Source organism: Coffea arabica, chromosome 4c (assembly GCF_036785885.1).
Source record: "Coffea arabica cultivar ET-39 chromosome 4c, Coffea Arabica ET-39 HiFi, whole genome shotgun sequence".
Lineage (NCBI taxonomy): Eukaryota > Viridiplantae > Streptophyta > Magnoliopsida > Gentianales > Rubiaceae > Coffea > Coffea arabica.
Genome location: NC_092316.1, coordinates 48,575,434 through 48,593,578, shown reverse-complemented (window position 1 = coordinate 48,593,578; position 18,145 = coordinate 48,575,434). Strand labels below are relative to the sequence as shown.

The 18,145-nt window shown below is 36.3% G+C and overlaps 3 protein-coding genes across 4 annotated transcripts; 1 reads left to right on the top strand and 2 right to left on the bottom strand.

Annotated features, from left to right (window-relative positions):
- The first annotated feature begins 2,164 nt into the window (after positions 1–2,164).
- On the top strand, positions 2,165–8,058 carry LOC113740268 (two-component response regulator-like APRR1). The gene is made up of 6 exons (XM_027267831.2): positions 2,165–2,860; positions 3,848–4,009; positions 4,114–4,247; positions 4,529–4,696; positions 5,360–5,456; positions 6,554–8,058. Exons 1-6 carry the CDS (start codon positions 2,728–2,730, stop codon positions 7,489–7,491), a joined length of 1,632 nt encoding a protein of 543 aa, XP_027123632.1. The 5' UTR covers positions 2,165–2,727; the 3' UTR covers positions 7,492–8,058.
- A 1,374-nt stretch (positions 8,059–9,432) lies between these two features.
- Positions 9,433–12,960, bottom strand: LOC113740267 (vesicle transport v-SNARE 11-like). Of its 2 annotated transcripts, XM_027267829.2 has the most exons (6): positions 12,739–12,960; positions 12,437–12,558; positions 11,712–11,770; positions 11,422–11,610; positions 10,108–10,278; positions 9,433–9,816 (listed from the first exon to the last, which is right to left on the bottom strand). In XM_027267829.2, the coding sequence occupies exons 2-6, from the start codon at positions 12,528–12,530 to the stop codon at positions 9,664–9,666; spliced, it is 666 nt and encodes a 221-aa protein (XP_027123630.1). In that variant the 5' UTR covers positions 12,531–12,558; positions 12,739–12,960; the 3' UTR covers positions 9,433–9,663. The 2 variants fall into 2 exon arrangements, with proteins under 2 accessions (XP_027123630.1, XP_027123631.1); XM_027267830.2 differs by lacking the exons at positions 12,437–12,558; positions 12,739–12,960 and having other exon boundaries at positions 11,707–11,776.
- A 3,028-nt stretch (positions 12,961–15,988) lies between these two features.
- LOC140005373 (uncharacterized) lies at positions 15,989–17,830 on the bottom strand. Its single transcript, XM_072046263.1, has 2 exons — positions 16,837–17,830; positions 15,989–16,137 (listed from the first exon to the last, which is right to left on the bottom strand). Exons 1-2 carry the CDS (start codon positions 17,828–17,830, stop codon positions 16,013–16,015), a joined length of 1,119 nt encoding a protein of 372 aa, XP_071902364.1. The 3' UTR covers positions 15,989–16,012.
- Between the last annotated feature and the right edge of the window lie 315 nt (positions 17,831–18,145).

The window sequence follows — 18,145 nt, the reverse complement described above, 5'->3', positions numbered from 1 at the left end:
TCTTAAATCAAACCTATCTCTTGCCGAATATTTTTTTGAAAATATCATTCAAAACGTCCCTCACATTTTACAAAATGACTTTTTTCGTTCCTCACTTTTACATGTGTATTTTTACGTTCCTTATAGATTCACATTGGTCAAATTTAGTCATTACCTAAATTTTCGATCAGTTTTTGGTCGAAATCCATCACGTGCCTTACACGTGATCATTTTTTAAGGGCAAAATTGTTAAATCAAAATTTACATAATCTGATCCATAATCCTTCATATTTCACAAAATGAATTGTTTCATCTCTCATATTTCACAAAATGAATTTCTTTCGCCCCTCACATTTTACAAAATGAATTTTTTCATCTCTCATTGATCATGTATATGAATAACTTTTTTTTGAACTCATGTATATATTATTTGATTTCACTTGAACAATTTGAATAGCATGTAATATATTTCTATTTGATTTCGCCTGAACGTACTATTCAAGTGAAATTAAATAGATATATATAGGGGTTAAAAAAGATTATTAATTTTTTTACTCATGTTCATTTCCTTTTACTCGAAAATTGAAAACAAAGAAGACATTTAATTCTAAACATTATAAAGTGTTTATATCGAATTAAAATTGGATAGAAAAAATAAATAAAAGAAAAGTATGACAAAAAGAGATAAAGATTAACAGTTTTAAATTTTATGACAATCGTAAAGCAAGTAATGTTACTGTTGGTCTTGAAGGTGGTGAATATAAACTTTAAATTTAAACTACAATTTGTTAGCATGACTATAGAATTCGAATTAGCACCGATTAATTAGATATGCTTATTACACAACTCAATAAATGAATTATTGCTAAAAGAGAAAAGGCACAACTATTGAATAGGTTCACATTATGAAATCAAATAGATATATATATATATATATATAGGTTTAAAACAAAATTCTTAGTTTTGAACCCACGTATATATCTATTGAATAGCATGTATACAACTACAATTAGTCTGTTTAGATAAAATCAAATAGATATATACATGTACTTTTTAAAAAAAAAAACTATTTGTACACATGGTCAATAAGCGATCAAAAAATTTATTTTTGTGAAATTTGAGAGATGAAAAATTTATTTTGTGAAATGTGAGAGATGAAACAATTCATTTTATGAAATGTAAGGGACTATAAATGGGATTATGTAAAATTTAATTTAACAATTTTGCCCCCAAAAAATGATCATATGCAAGGCACGTGGTAAATTTCGACAAAAAACTAGTTGAAAACATAAGTAGGGATCAAATTTAACTAATCTGAATTTCTAAGGGACGTAAAATTACACTTTAGAAAGTGATGGACGATAAAAGTCAATTTGCAAAATGTGATGGATGTTTTGAACGATTTTTCATTTTTTTTCAAAACATATTGGATTTCAAAACGAGACAAAAAAAAAGATGAAATATTAGATAATTAACTTTAACACACCCACAAAAGAAAAAAAGAAGAAGAAGAAGAAGTTATCACCATTATACTTGAAGCAACGGATAACCAACCCTTAACATGCGCAAATACCAAATTCGCAAAACACTCCTTAACTCAAAACTTAATCCACAAACACCAAATTAGCAACAACCCTTGGAATCAAGTGATCACTGCAACTTGACTGTACTCTTTTTCCGTAAATGTGGCCATCTAGCTAGAGCCAATTAGATTTGGTTAGCCCTACAACAACAAAAAAATCAAAAGAATTAGAAAAACTTGTCTGGGGGAGGGCCCAAAGTAAAGAAAAGATACACGTGTTGCCCCTGATTCTTGAATCCATCTTGATACACCATCCCTTACCCATTTCCCCTTTTTGAGATCTTTGGATGACGTGGCCTTCTCTCTATCTCAAACCTCGCAAACAGCTCCTAAACCTTATACCCACACTCCCTGCCCCTCCCAAAATCTAGCAATTTAGTGTCACGCGCTTTCCCTTGGCTTTTTCAGTTTTTACCCTTCCACGCAAGACTCCATGCTATTCTACGCACTCGTGCACTCTACACCCAGCTGTCTGAATCTGAACCGTTCATTTTTAAGATCGGACGGGTACTAGAGATTCCAACTGTGTCAGCGCACATTAGCATCAACCATTAACCGAAAAAAGTGCAATTAAAATAGTAATAAATTCGCCAAGAAAAAGCCAAGGCTGAGACGACAGAACAGCAGCAAAGACCTCATTTTCACTCCTCAGCCTTTCTTGTTCTTCTTGCACCTTCTACTCCTGTGTCTACTGTGTGTGTGTGTGTGAGGGAGAGTGTTTTGTGGGGTTGATAATAACGTTTGCCATATCCATGGTGGGCTGCTGAGATATTTGTTCTTCTTTTCTGTGTCGTTGATTTTTGTGGAAAAGATTCAATCTTGGCCCTTTACTTTAATGATTGGCTCAGACCCAGTTGCCAGTTGATTGCTACAAGTTCTGCTTTTTTATGGAGGGATTTTTGCCAACTTGCGCCTCCTGTGCGCCGGTTTACTGCAGCATAAGTCTAGTTGTATCTGGAAAGTGGAATTTCTGGTGGAAGTTTTGACCGTGGTTTATTCTAATTTATTATCTATGTTGTAGTTGAAAAGAGGGGGATTTTTTGGTTTTTTTTTTGTTTTTAGTCATTTTTGGTTATGGGAATTTTGTTGTAGGGAATTTTTGGGATTGGTGGAATTGGGGTCCCTGATTAATATAATACTTTTGGAAGATTTTTGGGGTGGAATTGATGGAGAAGGGTGATATAGGGAAGAGTGGAGATGGGTTTATAGATAGGAGTAAAGTCAGGATTTTACTATGTGATAATGATTCCAAGAGCTCTAAGGAGGTTTCTACACTTTTGTGTAAATGTTCTTACCAAGGTATATTCATAATCCTTGTATGATTATTTATGTGTATCTTAATGAAAGTTGTATATTTAGTTTAACATACCTGGAATATCATGACTTTGTTGCTTGTAAGATTAAAAAGTTGTAAAATTGGGACCAAGTATTAGGATGAAGTTGGTTGCAGAATCATTTCATGCTGATTGGTGTTTTACTTTTATATGATGCTTCAATTGTCTGTAACCTGGTGTAGTAGACGCTGGATCTTAATCATGAAGGTTTTCATTAATCATCGTGGTAAGTCCAGAAGACCTTTATAGAGCTGGAGGGATCTAATTGAAAAGTTGTTTTTAAGTGATTTAGTAACTATGTATTTGTGTTTATGTTTATCCACTATAATGCTTTGGTGAAAGTTTGTGGTTCAGGTAAGAAATTAGAAGGAAAACAAAAAGAACAGTGCTTTGCCTTGAAAAATTTCTCAGTTTCAAATCCAAGGTTTATAAGAGATATAGCTTGATATTTTTCGTTATATTAGAAAGGAATGGAAATAATATGAAGGCTTCAAAATATTGATGATAAACCTGCATCTTCACCAAATAGTTCTGGTTTGCATTCACAGTTTTTGTTGCTTGTTGCTTTCCGTGGATTTGGCATTTGTAGGTCTTATTCTGTTTTCTTCATTAACGGGGGAAAATTGGTAACTCTCATCAATGTATGAAAATGTTGATGTGTAACAGTTTGTGGAAAGGTGGGAACAAAAAAGGGGTGATGGTATATCTTTGCGTCGTGTTTGATTGTTGTCAAGACAACAGAGATGGGATTAAATAAAATACTGAGATTTACCTTCATTCTCCTGTATAAGTCAGATGCTATCTGGTTTTTTGTGAAGCATATGAACAAAATGTTGCGAAGGCATCTCTACATCATTGATGCATTGAATTTGTTGTGAGCCATTGTACTTCTTTAGGCACTGAAAATGATTTATCACATGCTTTAACTTTGCAAGATGACCTTTGATTTCAGTGACTTCTGTGAGATCACCCAGACAAGTGATTGATGCACTGAATGCTGAGGGGCCTGATATAGATATCATTCTTTCTGAAGTTGACCTTCCTATGTCCAAGGGATTGAAACTTTTGAAATACATTATGAGGGATAAAGAATTGCGACGTATACCAGTCATCAGTAAGTATAACTTTTCTTACCTGGGCAATTTGGTAAAATAGAGTCAAATGGTACATGGTTACGCTTTAGTAGTTTTAAAATGATTCTCGTTGCTATTTTGGTAGTGATGTCAGCGCAAGACGAGGTTTCTATTGTTGTCAAGTGCTTGAAATTTGGAGCAGCTGACTATCTTGTGAAGCCATTGCGCACAAATGAACTATTGAACTTGTGGACTCACATGTGGAGAAGAAGGCGAACAGTGAGTGCTTGTTAGATTTCTTGTTGTCAACAAATTATATTTTCTCTTCTGTTGGTTGTTTGCTTTATCAGCCATGCTTCCAAATTATATAGCATTTGATCAATTATGGAAAACTGAAAAACCAATTTTTAAAAGAATTTTGGTTTTATTACATATCCAAATTGGGGGAAAAAGATTTGACTTTCTTTAGATTCTGAAGATGCACCTCTCTGTTCTATCTACATATTCAAGCTTTTTACAGCCATGTTGACCTTAATGGAATTTGCTTTCTTCATTGACAGCTTGGACTAGCGGAGAAGAACATACTGAATTATGATTTTGACCAGGTCGTATCAGACCCTAGTGATGCTAACACAAACAGTACTACTTTATTTTCTGATGACACTGATGACAAATCCCGAAAAAGTGTTAATCCAGAAGCATGTGCATCAATCCATCAGGAAGAAGAGGTGAGAGTGATTTAAATATATATCTTCTTGTCTACTGGTGCCAGTTTTCCAATTTTTTCTCATTTTAAGCAATGTAACAGAAATATGCTAAAAATTCAGAAAAGTAATTTTGCTTAAAAAAATTAGGGGTGCAAAAGAGAACATGATTAGTTTTCTTTTTCCCCCCCTAAGATACCCAGTTAGACACAATTTAACTCATGTCATGCCCAACTGGAGTTGAAGAGGCTGCTTCAGGTTATCAAGTAAGCTGCTTCATCAAGAAATTTGCATGGATTAATGCAAGAAAAATGGTCACAACTCACGTTTAGTAAATTTTGCAGCTTTATTTGTTTGAGACAGTTTATGGTCTTAAGTACTTGATTGACGTACAACTTTGTAACATATTTTCTGAATTTTGGTGTCAATGTTTCAGTTCAGCTATAGTATCTTTACCATGAAACAAACAATCAAAAAAGTAAACATAGAAATTTAAGTATTCCTTCTGAGGCAATTAAAGATTCTTCATGTCCACAAAGTTGTGTATCAGAAGGGTGTTTGCAATGAGTGGGTTGTGCAAATCAACCTCAAATTTCCATTTTGTTGCTTTTCTGCTAAATTTTTTTTCCCTAACTTAGCCATGTCTTCTGATTTTTGTGGTCGCTAATGTGCAATCTGTATTTTCAGCAAAATCCTTCAAGTGCAGATGCTCCTGTAGAGACTGTTATTATTGTCACATCAGAGTGTCTCCCTGATGTGCCTGGAATGAGTGATCGAAGGACAGGTTAGAGGCATATACATTTTTGCTTGTTCAGAATTTATTGTTCACAGCCTACATTAATTCCTTTTGTTCTTCGTTGCTTTGGCTTTTGAATTGATTGATTCTCATTGCACCATGTTCTGCATGCTATCTTGCTACAGTTTCATGGCTAGAAATGTAGTGCATCCACTGTAGTACTCTTGATTGAATTTCTTTGTTTACACATGATTTCATATGTTAAATTGCATGAGCAAGGAGAATCGGGTTCTCTGATTGCACCTTATCTTTTATAGACACCACTTTATTGTGGATTTTGGTAGGTCAGAACCTCTCTTCCAAACTTAAAAATGAACTCTTGGCTGTAGATTGTGTTTCATGCTCAAATAGGTAGGCTATTTACATTCTTCAACATGTAATCTGGGGATTTAATATTTTTTTAGGAACCCTGAATTTTGTACCCACAAAGCATTCTTACTATCCTAATGTCTAGCTAATGCCACTGAAAATACTTTATTTAGCATTTGCTTGTGGGAGTTTCACAAGTTCAAATGCAGCTTTGTTCTATATAAACCCTATCCTAAGTAGAGTTGAAGATGAGAATATTGCTTATACAACTTTATGACACTTTACAAAATATTGGACATTGTGACTATGAAAGCCAATGTTTTTTGCAGTAATCCTGTTCATTGCATAATGCTTTTATGTAGTGGAGTAGCAACACTGTTTCTCTATCTCAAGTTAAGCTACATTTTATGAGTATCTTTTTAGTAGCTGCTCATGTTTTTTACCTTCCTAACATGGATCAGGTACAAGTTTGATGGGCATTTCTTCTATGGGAATTTGAAATGCAAAAATCTGCAAGGCATAAAGGAATAGAAAAGGAAAATTTTGGAATTAGATAAAATGTGAATTTCATTCTAAATGAAAGTAATTGTTTAATGATTCTCCATGAAGTGCTACAATTAAATCATTGATTTTCTTTTGAATTTGTGTAGAATTCAACTCCCACGTTATCCATTTGTTCACAAGAATTATTAGTAATGGGCTAGTAATAAATTTTCAGGTTTTTTTTTTTCATTTTCCCTCTAGTATACGTATTAAGATTTTGCTAACTTTTTCAGGGCAAATTGCCTCATTTCCAAAGAAGAGTGAGCTAAAGATTGGCGAATCTTCTGCCTTCTTTACATATGTAAAATCAAGCTTGCCAAAAAGCAACTGCCAGGATGGTGCCCCATTGCATGAAAATGTGTGTCAGCATTTGACAATTGAAGAGAATCTTAATGCACAAGGTGGCCATATCAATACTGATTCTCAAGTAACTATTACTAATGATGCTCTTCAGAACCGTTCCAATGGAGAAGGTTGTCCTAGTAATGACAGCATCCATGATTCCTTTTCTGTGGAAAGGTCCTGTACACCACCTTTGTCACTGGAATTCTTGCAACAAAGGAACTTAAATGAGTTCTCTCAGGTGCCTACACATCCAAGAAATGAGCCTCACCATGATGTTTCAGGGTTTCACCCACACAGTGCTTATCCATATTATATTTCAGGAGTAATGAATCAAGTTATAGTGCCACCTTCCCCAATGTATCAAAAGAACCTACCAGATGTACATAGTCATTCACCTATGTTACCTCAATATGGCCATATCCCGCAGTGTTCTCCCCATGTGCCAGGGATGGCATCATTTCCCTACTACCAAGTTGGAATATGCCTACAAACAGGCCAACTACCTACAACACATCCATGGCCATCATACGGAAGTTCTTCTTCTGCTGAAGGGAATGCAAGTAAAATTGACCGTCGGGAGGCAGCCTTGATGAAGTTCAGGCAGAAAAGGAAGGAAAGGTGCTTTGACAAGAAAATCAGGTATGTCAATAGAAAGAGGCTCGCAGAAAGGAGACCTCGTGTACGGGGACAATTTGTAAGGAAAATAAATGGTGTTACTGTGGATCTCAATGGACAACCAGCTTCAGCAGATGATGAAGATGATGAAGAGGAGGATGAAGATGAGGAGGACCAAGTAACTAACTTGGATTCATCACCTGATGAATGATGCTTTGGTATGTCAACGATGAAGTGCACTTTATGGAGTAACTCAACAGACTATGATTTCCACTTCAATCGCATAGCTTTGTTCCAAAATGCCCATTGTTTATTAGATCGTCATAAATCTAGAGACTACTCCATTGCTGGTTTCAGAATTGTGATCCAGCATTAGCAATATCCTCCCAGAAGATGCTGGGCGATTGCTGCCAAATGCTGTCATTGGTTTTCTTCTGAGGATATTGGGGTATTAAGGGATTTCCAGTTCCGGTTGTCTGAAGATATGAACCTGTGGAGCTGCTGAAAAAGATTCTTGGACTGGTGTACTCCATCCTCTGATGTAGTTTGGTGTAATGGTATAAAGTTATTACCCCCGGCATTACTTATTTGTTCAGGTGTACGAACTGTTTTGTCCAATTGGAACTGCTAAAGATAAGCTTCGAGATGTGGTTTCTGGGTTAAACTTGTTGGAACCACAGTTAGAATTTTTCTGAAAAGCCTTCACTTAATTAGGAGTCTGCAATGATAACCTGTTTGATATAATAGTGATTTACAGCCGCCTATTTTAGTGTCACAATTTACCTGTAGTACTTTGGTCGACTTGTGGTTACTGGGTGAGTTTACTCCTTGATGAACTCACGTGCTGACTAGCTGTACGGATCCAATATCTGGAAGTGAGACGAGCAGATCTCCTGCTTACCCTATAGGCTCTAAGAATGTTGCTTGACAAATGCTTCTCAAGTCAATTTGTTGTCAAGGAAGAATTCTTTTCCAAGCTATTGTTTTAGTCACTACACGCTATTGTACATGAAAGGAGGGACAGAATTGCAATTAGGGATTGAAATACTTCCACAACTGTAGTCGAACCGGTGCAGTCGCATTTGAACCTTAATTAATTCGTCTCTAAATCAGAAGTAGAGGTGGCAAATCAATCCATTTAATTAAATTTATTCATACCTGTCCATGAATAGATGGGTATGGGTATCTTAAATTTTTGTATATAGGTATAAATGAGTTACCCAATAATACCCATTTATTAAATGGGTATTATTGGGTAACCCATCAAACCCATTAACCCATTTAAAATTCTCTTCCCCCCAAGTCTCTTCTTTTTTCCCACCCATTTTTTTTTTCAAATTATTTATTTTGCCATGATGTTAACTACTTTTGTTTCATTATTATTATTATTATTATTATTATTTGTTGGTTTTATCTTATTATTTTATTTTCTCTTAGTTTGTTAACTTGCTCATTTTTCAGCATTACTAATTTATGATAAATTTTAGCCTATTTTCTTATCTTTCTAAAATGAAATTTTAAATTTATATATGAAAAAAATGTTAGGGGTTCAAAATTTTTGGATTAAGTTTTTATATTAATTTTTATAGTACTTAGTTCAAATTTTTATATTGTTATTATTCAATTATTAAATAATAGGTAATTTTGTGACATAGAGTATAAATGAAAAAAATTGGTAATTAAGTTTATTGAACATTATAAATAAATATTAAAAACTAATGATGGGTACAAAGAGTGGTATAAATTGATAACTTAGTTTGCAAAAATGAATTTAAATGAGTTTACAAAAAGTTAAAATAAATGGATTATAAATGGATAATTGGGTTTACGGCCAGATGCTGAGGAACGTTTTTCCACTGGGTACATTACTAATTCGAGTATCCTAAAATACGAGTCGAGTCTTTGAAGCTTGTACCAACCAACTAGCTCCTTCAGTTTATCAATGACTTGACCAAATTCCATCTATTTCTTTTATTTCTGAAGACCATCAGAAGCTAATTGTCCAGTGCCATTAATAGCCCTAATTGCTCAACTGCAGGTGAAAAAACAATTGAATTGTAAATACCAAGCTAAGGCAGCTGAGTTCTCCATCCCAAGGACGATACAAGATTAGAACCCTATGAATAGAGCAAAAGAAAGATCTCGTAATCGATGATCAAAATAAATCTGATTAATGACACTGATAAATATGTGTTACGACAGTATTACATTTTACAATTACATAACAATCAATGATATGCAGAAAACAGGACCAACAAGGTCAATCGACCCAACACACAACTACCAAAACCAGCATGGCAGATTCTATTTAAGATTTTCCACACATGACTTTCCAAACCAAAGTGTGAGAAGTGAACGGGTTTCCCAAAGAAGAGCTGGCACGCTAATGGGCGAGCTTAAAGTAAAGAATCAAAATTATTGCAATGACTAGAGCTGCAATAATGGAGCCGATGATCCATTTGTTTCTGCTCATCCTTCTTGACATGTTAGTCAGTATCTTCTTGCTCCTACTGATGTTGTCATCCACTCCATGCAGCTGCAAAAGAAGACAATTACTCAATTGTTTTGTCTCAAAAATAAGAGACACAATGTCAGCTTAGCTCATATTTCAAAGCAATTAAATGGTTTACATGTACTCCTTATTCCCAGAAGAGCATACAAAGTCAACTTATTTCAACAAAAATTTCATTACCTAGTAACACAGGTAGATAATAACTGGCATAACGTTTACGTTCAAATAGAAGAAAAAGAAAAGAAAATCATGAAGCTGCACACCAGTAAAAAACTTACATCATTACTTTTAATATGATGATTAAAGGAATCATACCGTATTATGGGCATGCAGGAGAGACTGACGTTGTTGATGTAAATCCTGAAGGATCGAAACTCCAAGATCTTCAGTTTCTAACATCACTTTCCGACTTTCCCTAATCCTGTCACTGGACTTGTTTAATCTCTCAGTTGACATCATCAACCTCCCTCTTTGATCAGCAGCTACCTAACATCACGTTTCAGTATTCCATCATGTAACATAGTCTCAAGAAACAATTAACACCCAAAGAAGTATCACCAAACAAATTATGTTGAGCTAGTAGCATTCGCACATCCTTTGACATGTAGAAACAGGGAAATCATATACACACCCCTTCTATTTTCTTGTACATCCTTTTAACTAATGGGGTTTGGGGAGCTAAAAAAAGGCTGTGTAAATAAATATCATTTCAAAAAATATTGGTATAATTTGGTAAAGCACATTCTGCAGCTTGTTTAAATTGTCTATAAATGCTAATTTCTGAACCGGAACAATAACAAAGTTCCAAGAATAAACACATGATGCAGATACAGATTACAGAAAGTCCTAAGAGAACAAAAACTAATTTTCCAACTAGTACTGGTAGATATGAGATCAAAGTTGGAGAATCTAAGACCTGGATAATTCTGTCATGTTCCTCTCACTTCTCACTATTCTATTTCTTCTTACAGTGCCTAGTTTTACAATAATTACTGGGTTTGGTTATTCTGTACCTTAACCGTAGCCCGCTAAACTAGCCAAGAAATGATATTATAGACCATATTTGCACTTGGAGGAGATGTAATTATTATTTCTTTTTGGCAAACAATAGCAGCATAGGAGTCCTGAGACAGCTTCAGATCGAAAAGCATTTGGTGAAGGCATAAACTGCCACCATTTATGCTAATTGTAATGGGCACTAAAATTCATTACTTCTGTAGCATTTAGGCTTCAATACCTAGTAACCCCTGATACACTCGCTAGAAAAGAAGGTTCAAAACAAGATGTCTATCCAAATGCATATTATACAAACAACACACAGACAACTCATGTCAAAATTTATCCTGTCCAACTGTAGACAAGCAGGGTGAAAGAAGAGTGAAGTAGTACAACTTATACAATACATATACAGTGACTACTATTATACATCAAAAGCTTATCAAATAATATGTCGATCGAATAAAAAGGTGATAACATTATATAGATGAAGAAGCCTATACCTTCAAGAAGAAATCATGAAATGTTTGTCAACTCGAAACAAGAGGCAAACGCTTCAACATATTGGACAATTTGTGTAACGAGTCAACAGAATAGGACTCAAATGATTTGTAATAAAAGATTGGAGGATACCATCATTGCGTCAGCCATGCCTGATTCTAGTAGTTCATCTCTTGCAGCTTGATTAGAATTAGCTGATGAGATTCTTTTTACTTCAGTCTTCAAATTATTCAGATCCGTTTTATACTCTCTTAACTTAGCAAGAAGTGAAGCCTTGACACTTGGCGGCAAACTTCGAGCCTCAAGGTCCATTTTACGAATCTGCAACATTAAAAAAGCAGCCACAGTCATCTTAAATCCTATACTGGGAAAAAAAAAAAGGAAGAAGTAGTTCCATCCAACTGAAGATACTATTACGTTACCAAAGCATCAGCATCATCCAATCCTGCTTTTACTTCAGATATTTTCTGTTTTTTCTGCTCTGCATATATTCAAAACAAGATCACAAAGGAAATCCCTATCAAGGAGGGGGGGAAAAACTTTGACTTGACATTTGTAAGCAGTGGAGACATATACACAAATCACTCATAGATCACATTTCTTTAGTTTGTAAATGGACCAGGTTTTGAAACATTGACTCCATTTATCTCCATCCAACGCAACAACAACAAAAGTTGCATCAATTGCAACTGAATTTGGAGCAATTTTTCCGATCCTCTGGCACATTTTCAACTCAATTCGACCTGAATTCTGCCTCAACTTTTGCAATTTGCATCAATTTCAACTGTATTTGGAGCAATTTTTTAAATCCCCCAGGGCACAAATTTAATTCAATTCAACATCAATTGACTTGATTCTAACTTAATCTCCCTCAACTTTTGCAATATTGGATCAATATTAACCTAATTCGTTACAATATCCCATTAAGCATGATTTTCAAAATGTTTAGCTCAAATTGAGCTAAGATTAGCAATTATTCAAACAAAACAAGCAGAGATTGATGCAATTTCAAAATAATTGGGATACTACATAATTACCACAACATCAAAGTCTCCAACATAAATGAACCCCAGCTTCAGCAGTAAATTCCTCGCAAACATACAAAATAATTAACAAAAACATTGGGAAGAGGGGGAAATTTTCTGACCTCCATCGAGGATAGTGGCAGTAGTGCATTTTTTGGATAAATTAGCCGAAAGCTCACAGTATTGCCTTTCGTATCCATCAAAAACCTGACTCATTTTCTCGTCCTCTTCCCCAAGTAATTACCTTCAACGTTAACCACCAAATTCAATCAATTTCTCAAATCAGAACCGAAATTTCTCCACAAAATTGTTCAAATATCATGCAAAATTTACATTAGAAACAAAAACTGCAAAAAGAAAAATGTAAATCAAAGGGAATCGAGATTCAAATACTAATTGAGAGTTGAGACGAATGGATCATTACCTTGGAAGTGATGGTGGATCTGCTGATCAGATCGAAAGAGAGAAAGATGAGAATTTTGGTTTCTGATTGATCAAACAAATCACAAGTCAAAAAACGATTGGGCCTTTTGGGAATAAAGGGAAAGTTAAAGGCTAGAAAGTTCTATTGCCACTCCCCGACAACTATTATTCGGGCAATACCAAATACTGTCCCTTTCGCTCAAACTACTCTTTTTGGCCAATATGAATTTGTGTTGATTTGACTTTTTCTTTCATGTCAATTTGTGTTGATTTATTGACTTTTTTCACGATTACTACACATAAATGAAAGTATTAATTGCATTTACTTCCTTGAGGTTTAACTAAATTACCAATCAAATTTTGAACTTTGACCAAATAGCAGTTTAACCCTTTGATAGTGCAAAAATTTAGCAAAAGTTCACTTACCGTCTCAAGGAATTAGAGCAAATATAAGTAAAAAAGTAACTCTAGAGCCCTAAAATGCCCTAATAAAGCCTATACTTTTTTTTTGCGGATACGATAAATTTTATTTTACACCACTCCTACTCTATACTAAGAGGAAGGAATGGATCCAAAAGAATCAACGGAAAATTCAAAGGAGACTGAACCGCCTATAAATTAGAGCCTATATGTTAGAACACAAAATGAAGCAATTTTAGAGCCCCAGAATGCCCTCATAAAGCCCATGTGTCATCAGTGGCTTTTCTGAAAGTAATAATCAATCACTTTTTCTTTTTTTTTTTCTCTTGAAATATAACAAAAAAATGGACCTTACAAAACAAAGAAAAGATTTTGCCAATTTTTTAGATAGACAATCGCAAGCTAAGAAAAGAAAAAATTACTACATATTAAGAGAATAATAGAATAATTTAACCAAGAATTGGTCAGGAGAGAATGATGTTATTGTTGAGCCGAAGGAACTGGTTGGTAATCATGATTTTCAACAGAGTTCAAACAATATCGGGGGTGCAAATTTCTTTTTTTTTTTTTTGGCCTGTAATGGCAACAATTTAACTTACTTATACTCTATTTGTAATCATCATGATTTTCAAAAGAGTTCAAACAACACAAGGGGTGCAATTTTTTTTTCTTTTTTGATTTGTAATGACAACTATTTAACCTATTCCTACTCTATAAGGTGAAGGGGGAATTTAAAGAAGTTTGTATAGGGGTAAGATTTGAATTTCGAACCTAATGTATAGAAGAACTTTTAAAGGTGCTCTTTTTTATTATTGGACCAAGGTCCAATAATTATACGGGGGTGCAATTTTTTTTTCCAACAGGGCAACATCATATTAATCACTAAAACTAATACAAGGTTAGAGCCTTCGCTCCTCCAAATCTGCTTGAGCTAGCTCTAGCAGCCATGCTGGGAAGTCACACTTCCATTCAGCTACATCTACCAAGCCTATAGCATACTTTGCTATGTGGTGACTAACAGAGTTGTTAGACCTCCTAGTGAAGGAAAAACAATATTTATAAAATTCAGTTTTTAACCGCCATATGTCTACCAGTATAGTAGCTATGCTAATCTCCTCCTCCTGTGCATTGATTTTGTCGACTACCATCTTACAATTTGATTCAAATTCCACCATCCTCCACCCTTTACGTTTAGCTACCACCATTGCCTCCCTAATCGCCAAAGCTTCCTCAACTTGTGCTTCTGCACAATTTGTAGCTGGACATGCCCAGGCTCCTACCAGCATCCCATTCCTATCCCTTGCCACAATGCCCCATCCAGCTTTGCAGGCCTGCTTGTGTAGAGCTGCATCAGTATTGATTTTGATCTAGTTGCCTTGTGGCCTCTCCCACCCCCTCTTTACCTCATCCTTTCCAAGTGTCTGTCCCACCTCCCCAGTCCTTTCTTCCTGAGCCAATTGGTACTCATTCTACTCCATTACTGCCTTGTTAACAACCGCCATTGGATCTCTACTAATATTGTTGAAAAGCTTGTCATTCCTAGCCTTCCAGATTTGCCACAAAATATGCACAGTGAGAACAATGTGGTCTCTTCCACTCTCCCTACCCATAGCCCCTCTAAGTTCTTCCCACCAATGCCAGAAGCTGTTGGTAAAAACCTCCAATCCATCCCAACTCAGTGGAGCAACTTTCCATATTGCTTTAGCTAAGCTACATGTAAAAAACATATGTTCTAGTGTCTCAGCTTGCTCACCACAGCACCTACAAATAGGATCACCTTTATCACATTTCCCCCTTATCACAGCATTTGTCGGTACGATTCCCTGTAGACACTTCCAAATGAAGTGTTTGAGCTTGTTCTTCATGTTCATCTTCCAAAGTAAGTTCCAGCACTGAGACTTATGTCTCCCATGACTACTTGATTCTAGCACTTCTTTGCAGTAGCCATTCCCTTTCTTCATCTCTTTTGCTTGTTTGTAACCAGACTGGACAGTATAAGCACCAGAATTAGTTTTTGCCCAATATACCCTATCTTGCTCCTTCCCCAGGCTTAAAGGTATCCTTGCTATATGAATTCTGTCAGTTTCCTCAAATTCCTGCCCCCAGCAACTCTTGATCCCATTTCCCATCTCTAATCAGCTCACAGACCCTTTGAATATTACTACCTGGCTTCCTCTGGGATCTTATTCTCCCATCCTCAGAAGCAGGCAGCCATCTATCTTCCCAAATTTTAATTGTTGCACCATCCCCCACCCTTATTCTCATCCCCTCTTCCAGTAAACCTTTAGCACTCAGTAAACTCTTCCAGCACCAAGAATCCTTCCCTCTCTGCTGTGCCTCCCAAATAGACTTCCCAAGAAAATATCTTGCCTTCATTATTCTGCTCATTAGAAGATCTGGTCTCGTCTGAATCCTCCATAGCTGTTTTCCCAGTAGAGCCATTTTAAAATCCTGCAGGTCCTAAAGCCAAGTCCCCCCTCTGACTTGATATCAGTCATTCTACTCCACTTGATCCAATAAATCTTCCTCTTATTCTCCCTCTGACCCCACCAGAATCTAGCCATCTCTGAGCATATATTTCTGCATAGTTCCTTTGGCAATCTACAGCAGGACATTACATAAGCAGGAAGTGCTAGAACCACATATTTAAGTAATACCTCCTTACCAGCTTGGCTCAAGAGCTTTTCCTTCCAACCTTTAAGTCTGTTAATAGTCTTCTGTCGAATGTACCCAAACACTGCCTTTTTGATCTCCTTATGACCAGTGGAAGTCCTAAATACTTACTCTGGTACATCTGCTGCATCCCTTCAAGCACCTTGAGAACTTCCTCCTTCTGCCTTTCCTTTACATTCTTGCTAAAAAAATACTGATGACTTCTCCTTGTTTATTAGCTGGCCTGATGCTCTTCCATATACATCCAATACCTTCATAAGCTGAGTAGCTTCAGTAGCCTCAGCACGACAGAATATGAGTGAATCATCTGCAAAAAACAGGTGAGACAGACTAGGAGCTTCATTAGCAATCTTCATGCTAGATAGAGTACCCATTCTATTTGCCTTTCTTAACAAATCAGAAAAACCTTCAGCATAGATCAGAAAAAGGTATGGAGAAAGGGGATCACCCTGCCTAAGCCCTCTAGTTGGCTTTATAAAACCCTTCTTATCTCCATTTATGTTGATGGAATAAGAGACACTAGATATACATTCAAGGATCCACTGAATCTATTTCGGACAGAAGCCCATTTTCTGCATAACCTTAGACAAAAACACCCACTCTACCCTATCATAAGTCTTAGACATATCAAGCTTTACAGCCATGTAGCCATTCTTACCAGTTCGTTTGTTTTTGAGGAAGTGAACACTCTCATATGCAATAAGGACATTATCTAGGATCTGCCTTCCAGAAACAAAGGCAGATTGGGACGAGCTAATACAAACATCCAGAACAGTCTTAAGTCTATTTGCCATTACCTTGGAAATGATCTTATAAAGGACGTTACAAAGACTAATAGGTCTGTATTCAGTGATTCTGGTTGGGCAGTCTGTTTTAGGGATAAGACTAATCATGGTTTCATTTATGGACCTAAGAATATGACCAGAATGAAAAAAGCCACGAATAGCACTAGAAATATCCTTACTAAGCACATGCTAGAATTTCTGATAAAAGATAGGGGACATACCATCTGGCCCTGGAGACTTGTTAGGATGCATGGAGTTAACTGCATGGCTGATTTCCTGATCTGAAACTGGTCTGGTGAGCATTTTGTTCATCTCAGCAGTAATGGCCAGTGGGATCCCTTCCAGAATCTCATCAAACTCAGTTGGGATCTCTAAAGTAAACAATTGCTGAAAGTAGTCTACCACCTCCTCACAAATCTCCTCCTCAGTTCTACACCATTCTCCAGTCTTCCTTTGAAGTACACTAATACGATTCTGCCTCCTTCTACTCATTACACTAGCATGGAAGAAACTAGTGTTCTTATCTCCCTCAGTTAACCACTTGACCCTGGCCTTCTGGCTCCAGAAAATTTCCTCCCTCTTATGCGCTTCTGCTAATTGCCTCTTCAGACCTGCAATCCTGCATCTACTATCACTGCTGCTACTCTCCCTCATCTCCTTAATCTCCCTTTTAATCTGATCAATATTTTGCTTGGCATTCATGTTCAGCCTCCTGCTCCAATTCAGCAAGTTAACTCTGACCTGCTTAATCTTACACTGTACCTTATAAAGCCTAGACCTCTGTTGGTCCCTATCCCAAGCTTCTCTCACCACATCCCCCACACCCTCTTGCATAAGCCATCTTTTATCAAACATAAATCTCCTTTTCCTTTGTTTTGCCACTGGGGTAGTGTCTAGAATCAGAGCACAGTGGTCAGAGGCCTCTGTCTCTATATGAGTACACTTAACCTTCCTAAAGTTATCACACCACTGCCTTGTTCCTATTACTTTATCAAGCCTCTCTTTTACCTCATCCTCATTGTCCCAATTGTTGCACCAGGTCCAAGGGACTCCCTCAAAACCAATATCAACCAGCGAATTCCTACTAATGAAATTGTTGAACTTCTCAAAGCTAGCTTCAATCCTAGCTCTACCTCCCCATTTCTCCCCATTAGAGGTAATATCATTTAGATCCCCTATGAGTGCCCAACAATCACCCCAGATCTGTTTTCTCATCTCAAGCACTTCCCATTGTTGTTCTCTCACCTTATCATCTGTACTAGCATATGTACATATATACCACCAATCCCTTTTTCCTTCAGAATCAGCCAAAAGCAGCTCTATAGTAAAACTAGTAAACAAAATTATTTTCACCTGGAGATTATTCCTCCAAAACGCAGCCAGACCCCCAGCAGTACCTACTGGATCTACTACAAACAAATCATCAAATTTCACCCACTGCTTAACACTATTCAAGTAACTCTTCTTCTTTTTTGTTTCTGCTAAGAAAATCAAAGAAGGGGAGTGGACTCTCACTAGTTCCTTAAGCTG

What these genes read in the sequence shown, in the direction of transcription:
- LOC113740268 (XM_027267831.2), top strand. Translation starts at nt 2,728, where the DNA reads ATGGAGAAGGGTGATATAGGGAAGAGTGGAGATGGGTTTATAGATAGG. An exon ending in CAATCCATCAGGAAGAAGAG is followed by an intron (nt 4,697 to 5,359) that starts GTGAGAGTGATT and finishes CTGTATTTTCAG; the next exon opens with CAAAATCCTTCAAGTGCAGA. An exon ending in AATGAGTGATCGAAGGACAG is followed by an intron (nt 5,457 to 6,553) that starts GTTAGAGGCATA and finishes TAACTTTTTCAG; the next exon opens with GGCAAATTGCCTCATTTCCA.
- LOC113740267 (XM_027267829.2), bottom strand. Translation starts at nt 12,530, where the DNA reads ATGAGTCAGGTTTTTGATGGATACGAAAGGCAATACTGTGAGCTTTCG. An exon ending in TGCCACTATCCTCGATGGAG is followed by an intron (nt 11,771 to 12,436) that starts GTCAGAAAATTT and finishes GAATATATGCAG; the next exon opens with AGCAGAAAAAACAGAAAATA. An exon ending in TGGATGATGCTGATGCTTTG is followed by an intron (nt 11,611 to 11,711) that starts GTAACGTAATAG and finishes TTAATGTTGCAG; the next exon opens with ATTCGTAAAATGGACCTTGA.
- LOC140005373 (XM_072046263.1), bottom strand. Translation starts at nt 17,830, where the DNA reads ATGAGAAAACAGATCTGGGGTGATTGTTGGGCACTCATAGGGGATCTA. An exon ending in CAAGTCTCCAGGGCCAGATG is followed by an intron (nt 16,138 to 16,836) that starts GTATGTCCCCTA and finishes TGTTTTTTGCAG; the next exon opens with ATGATTCACTCATATTCTGT.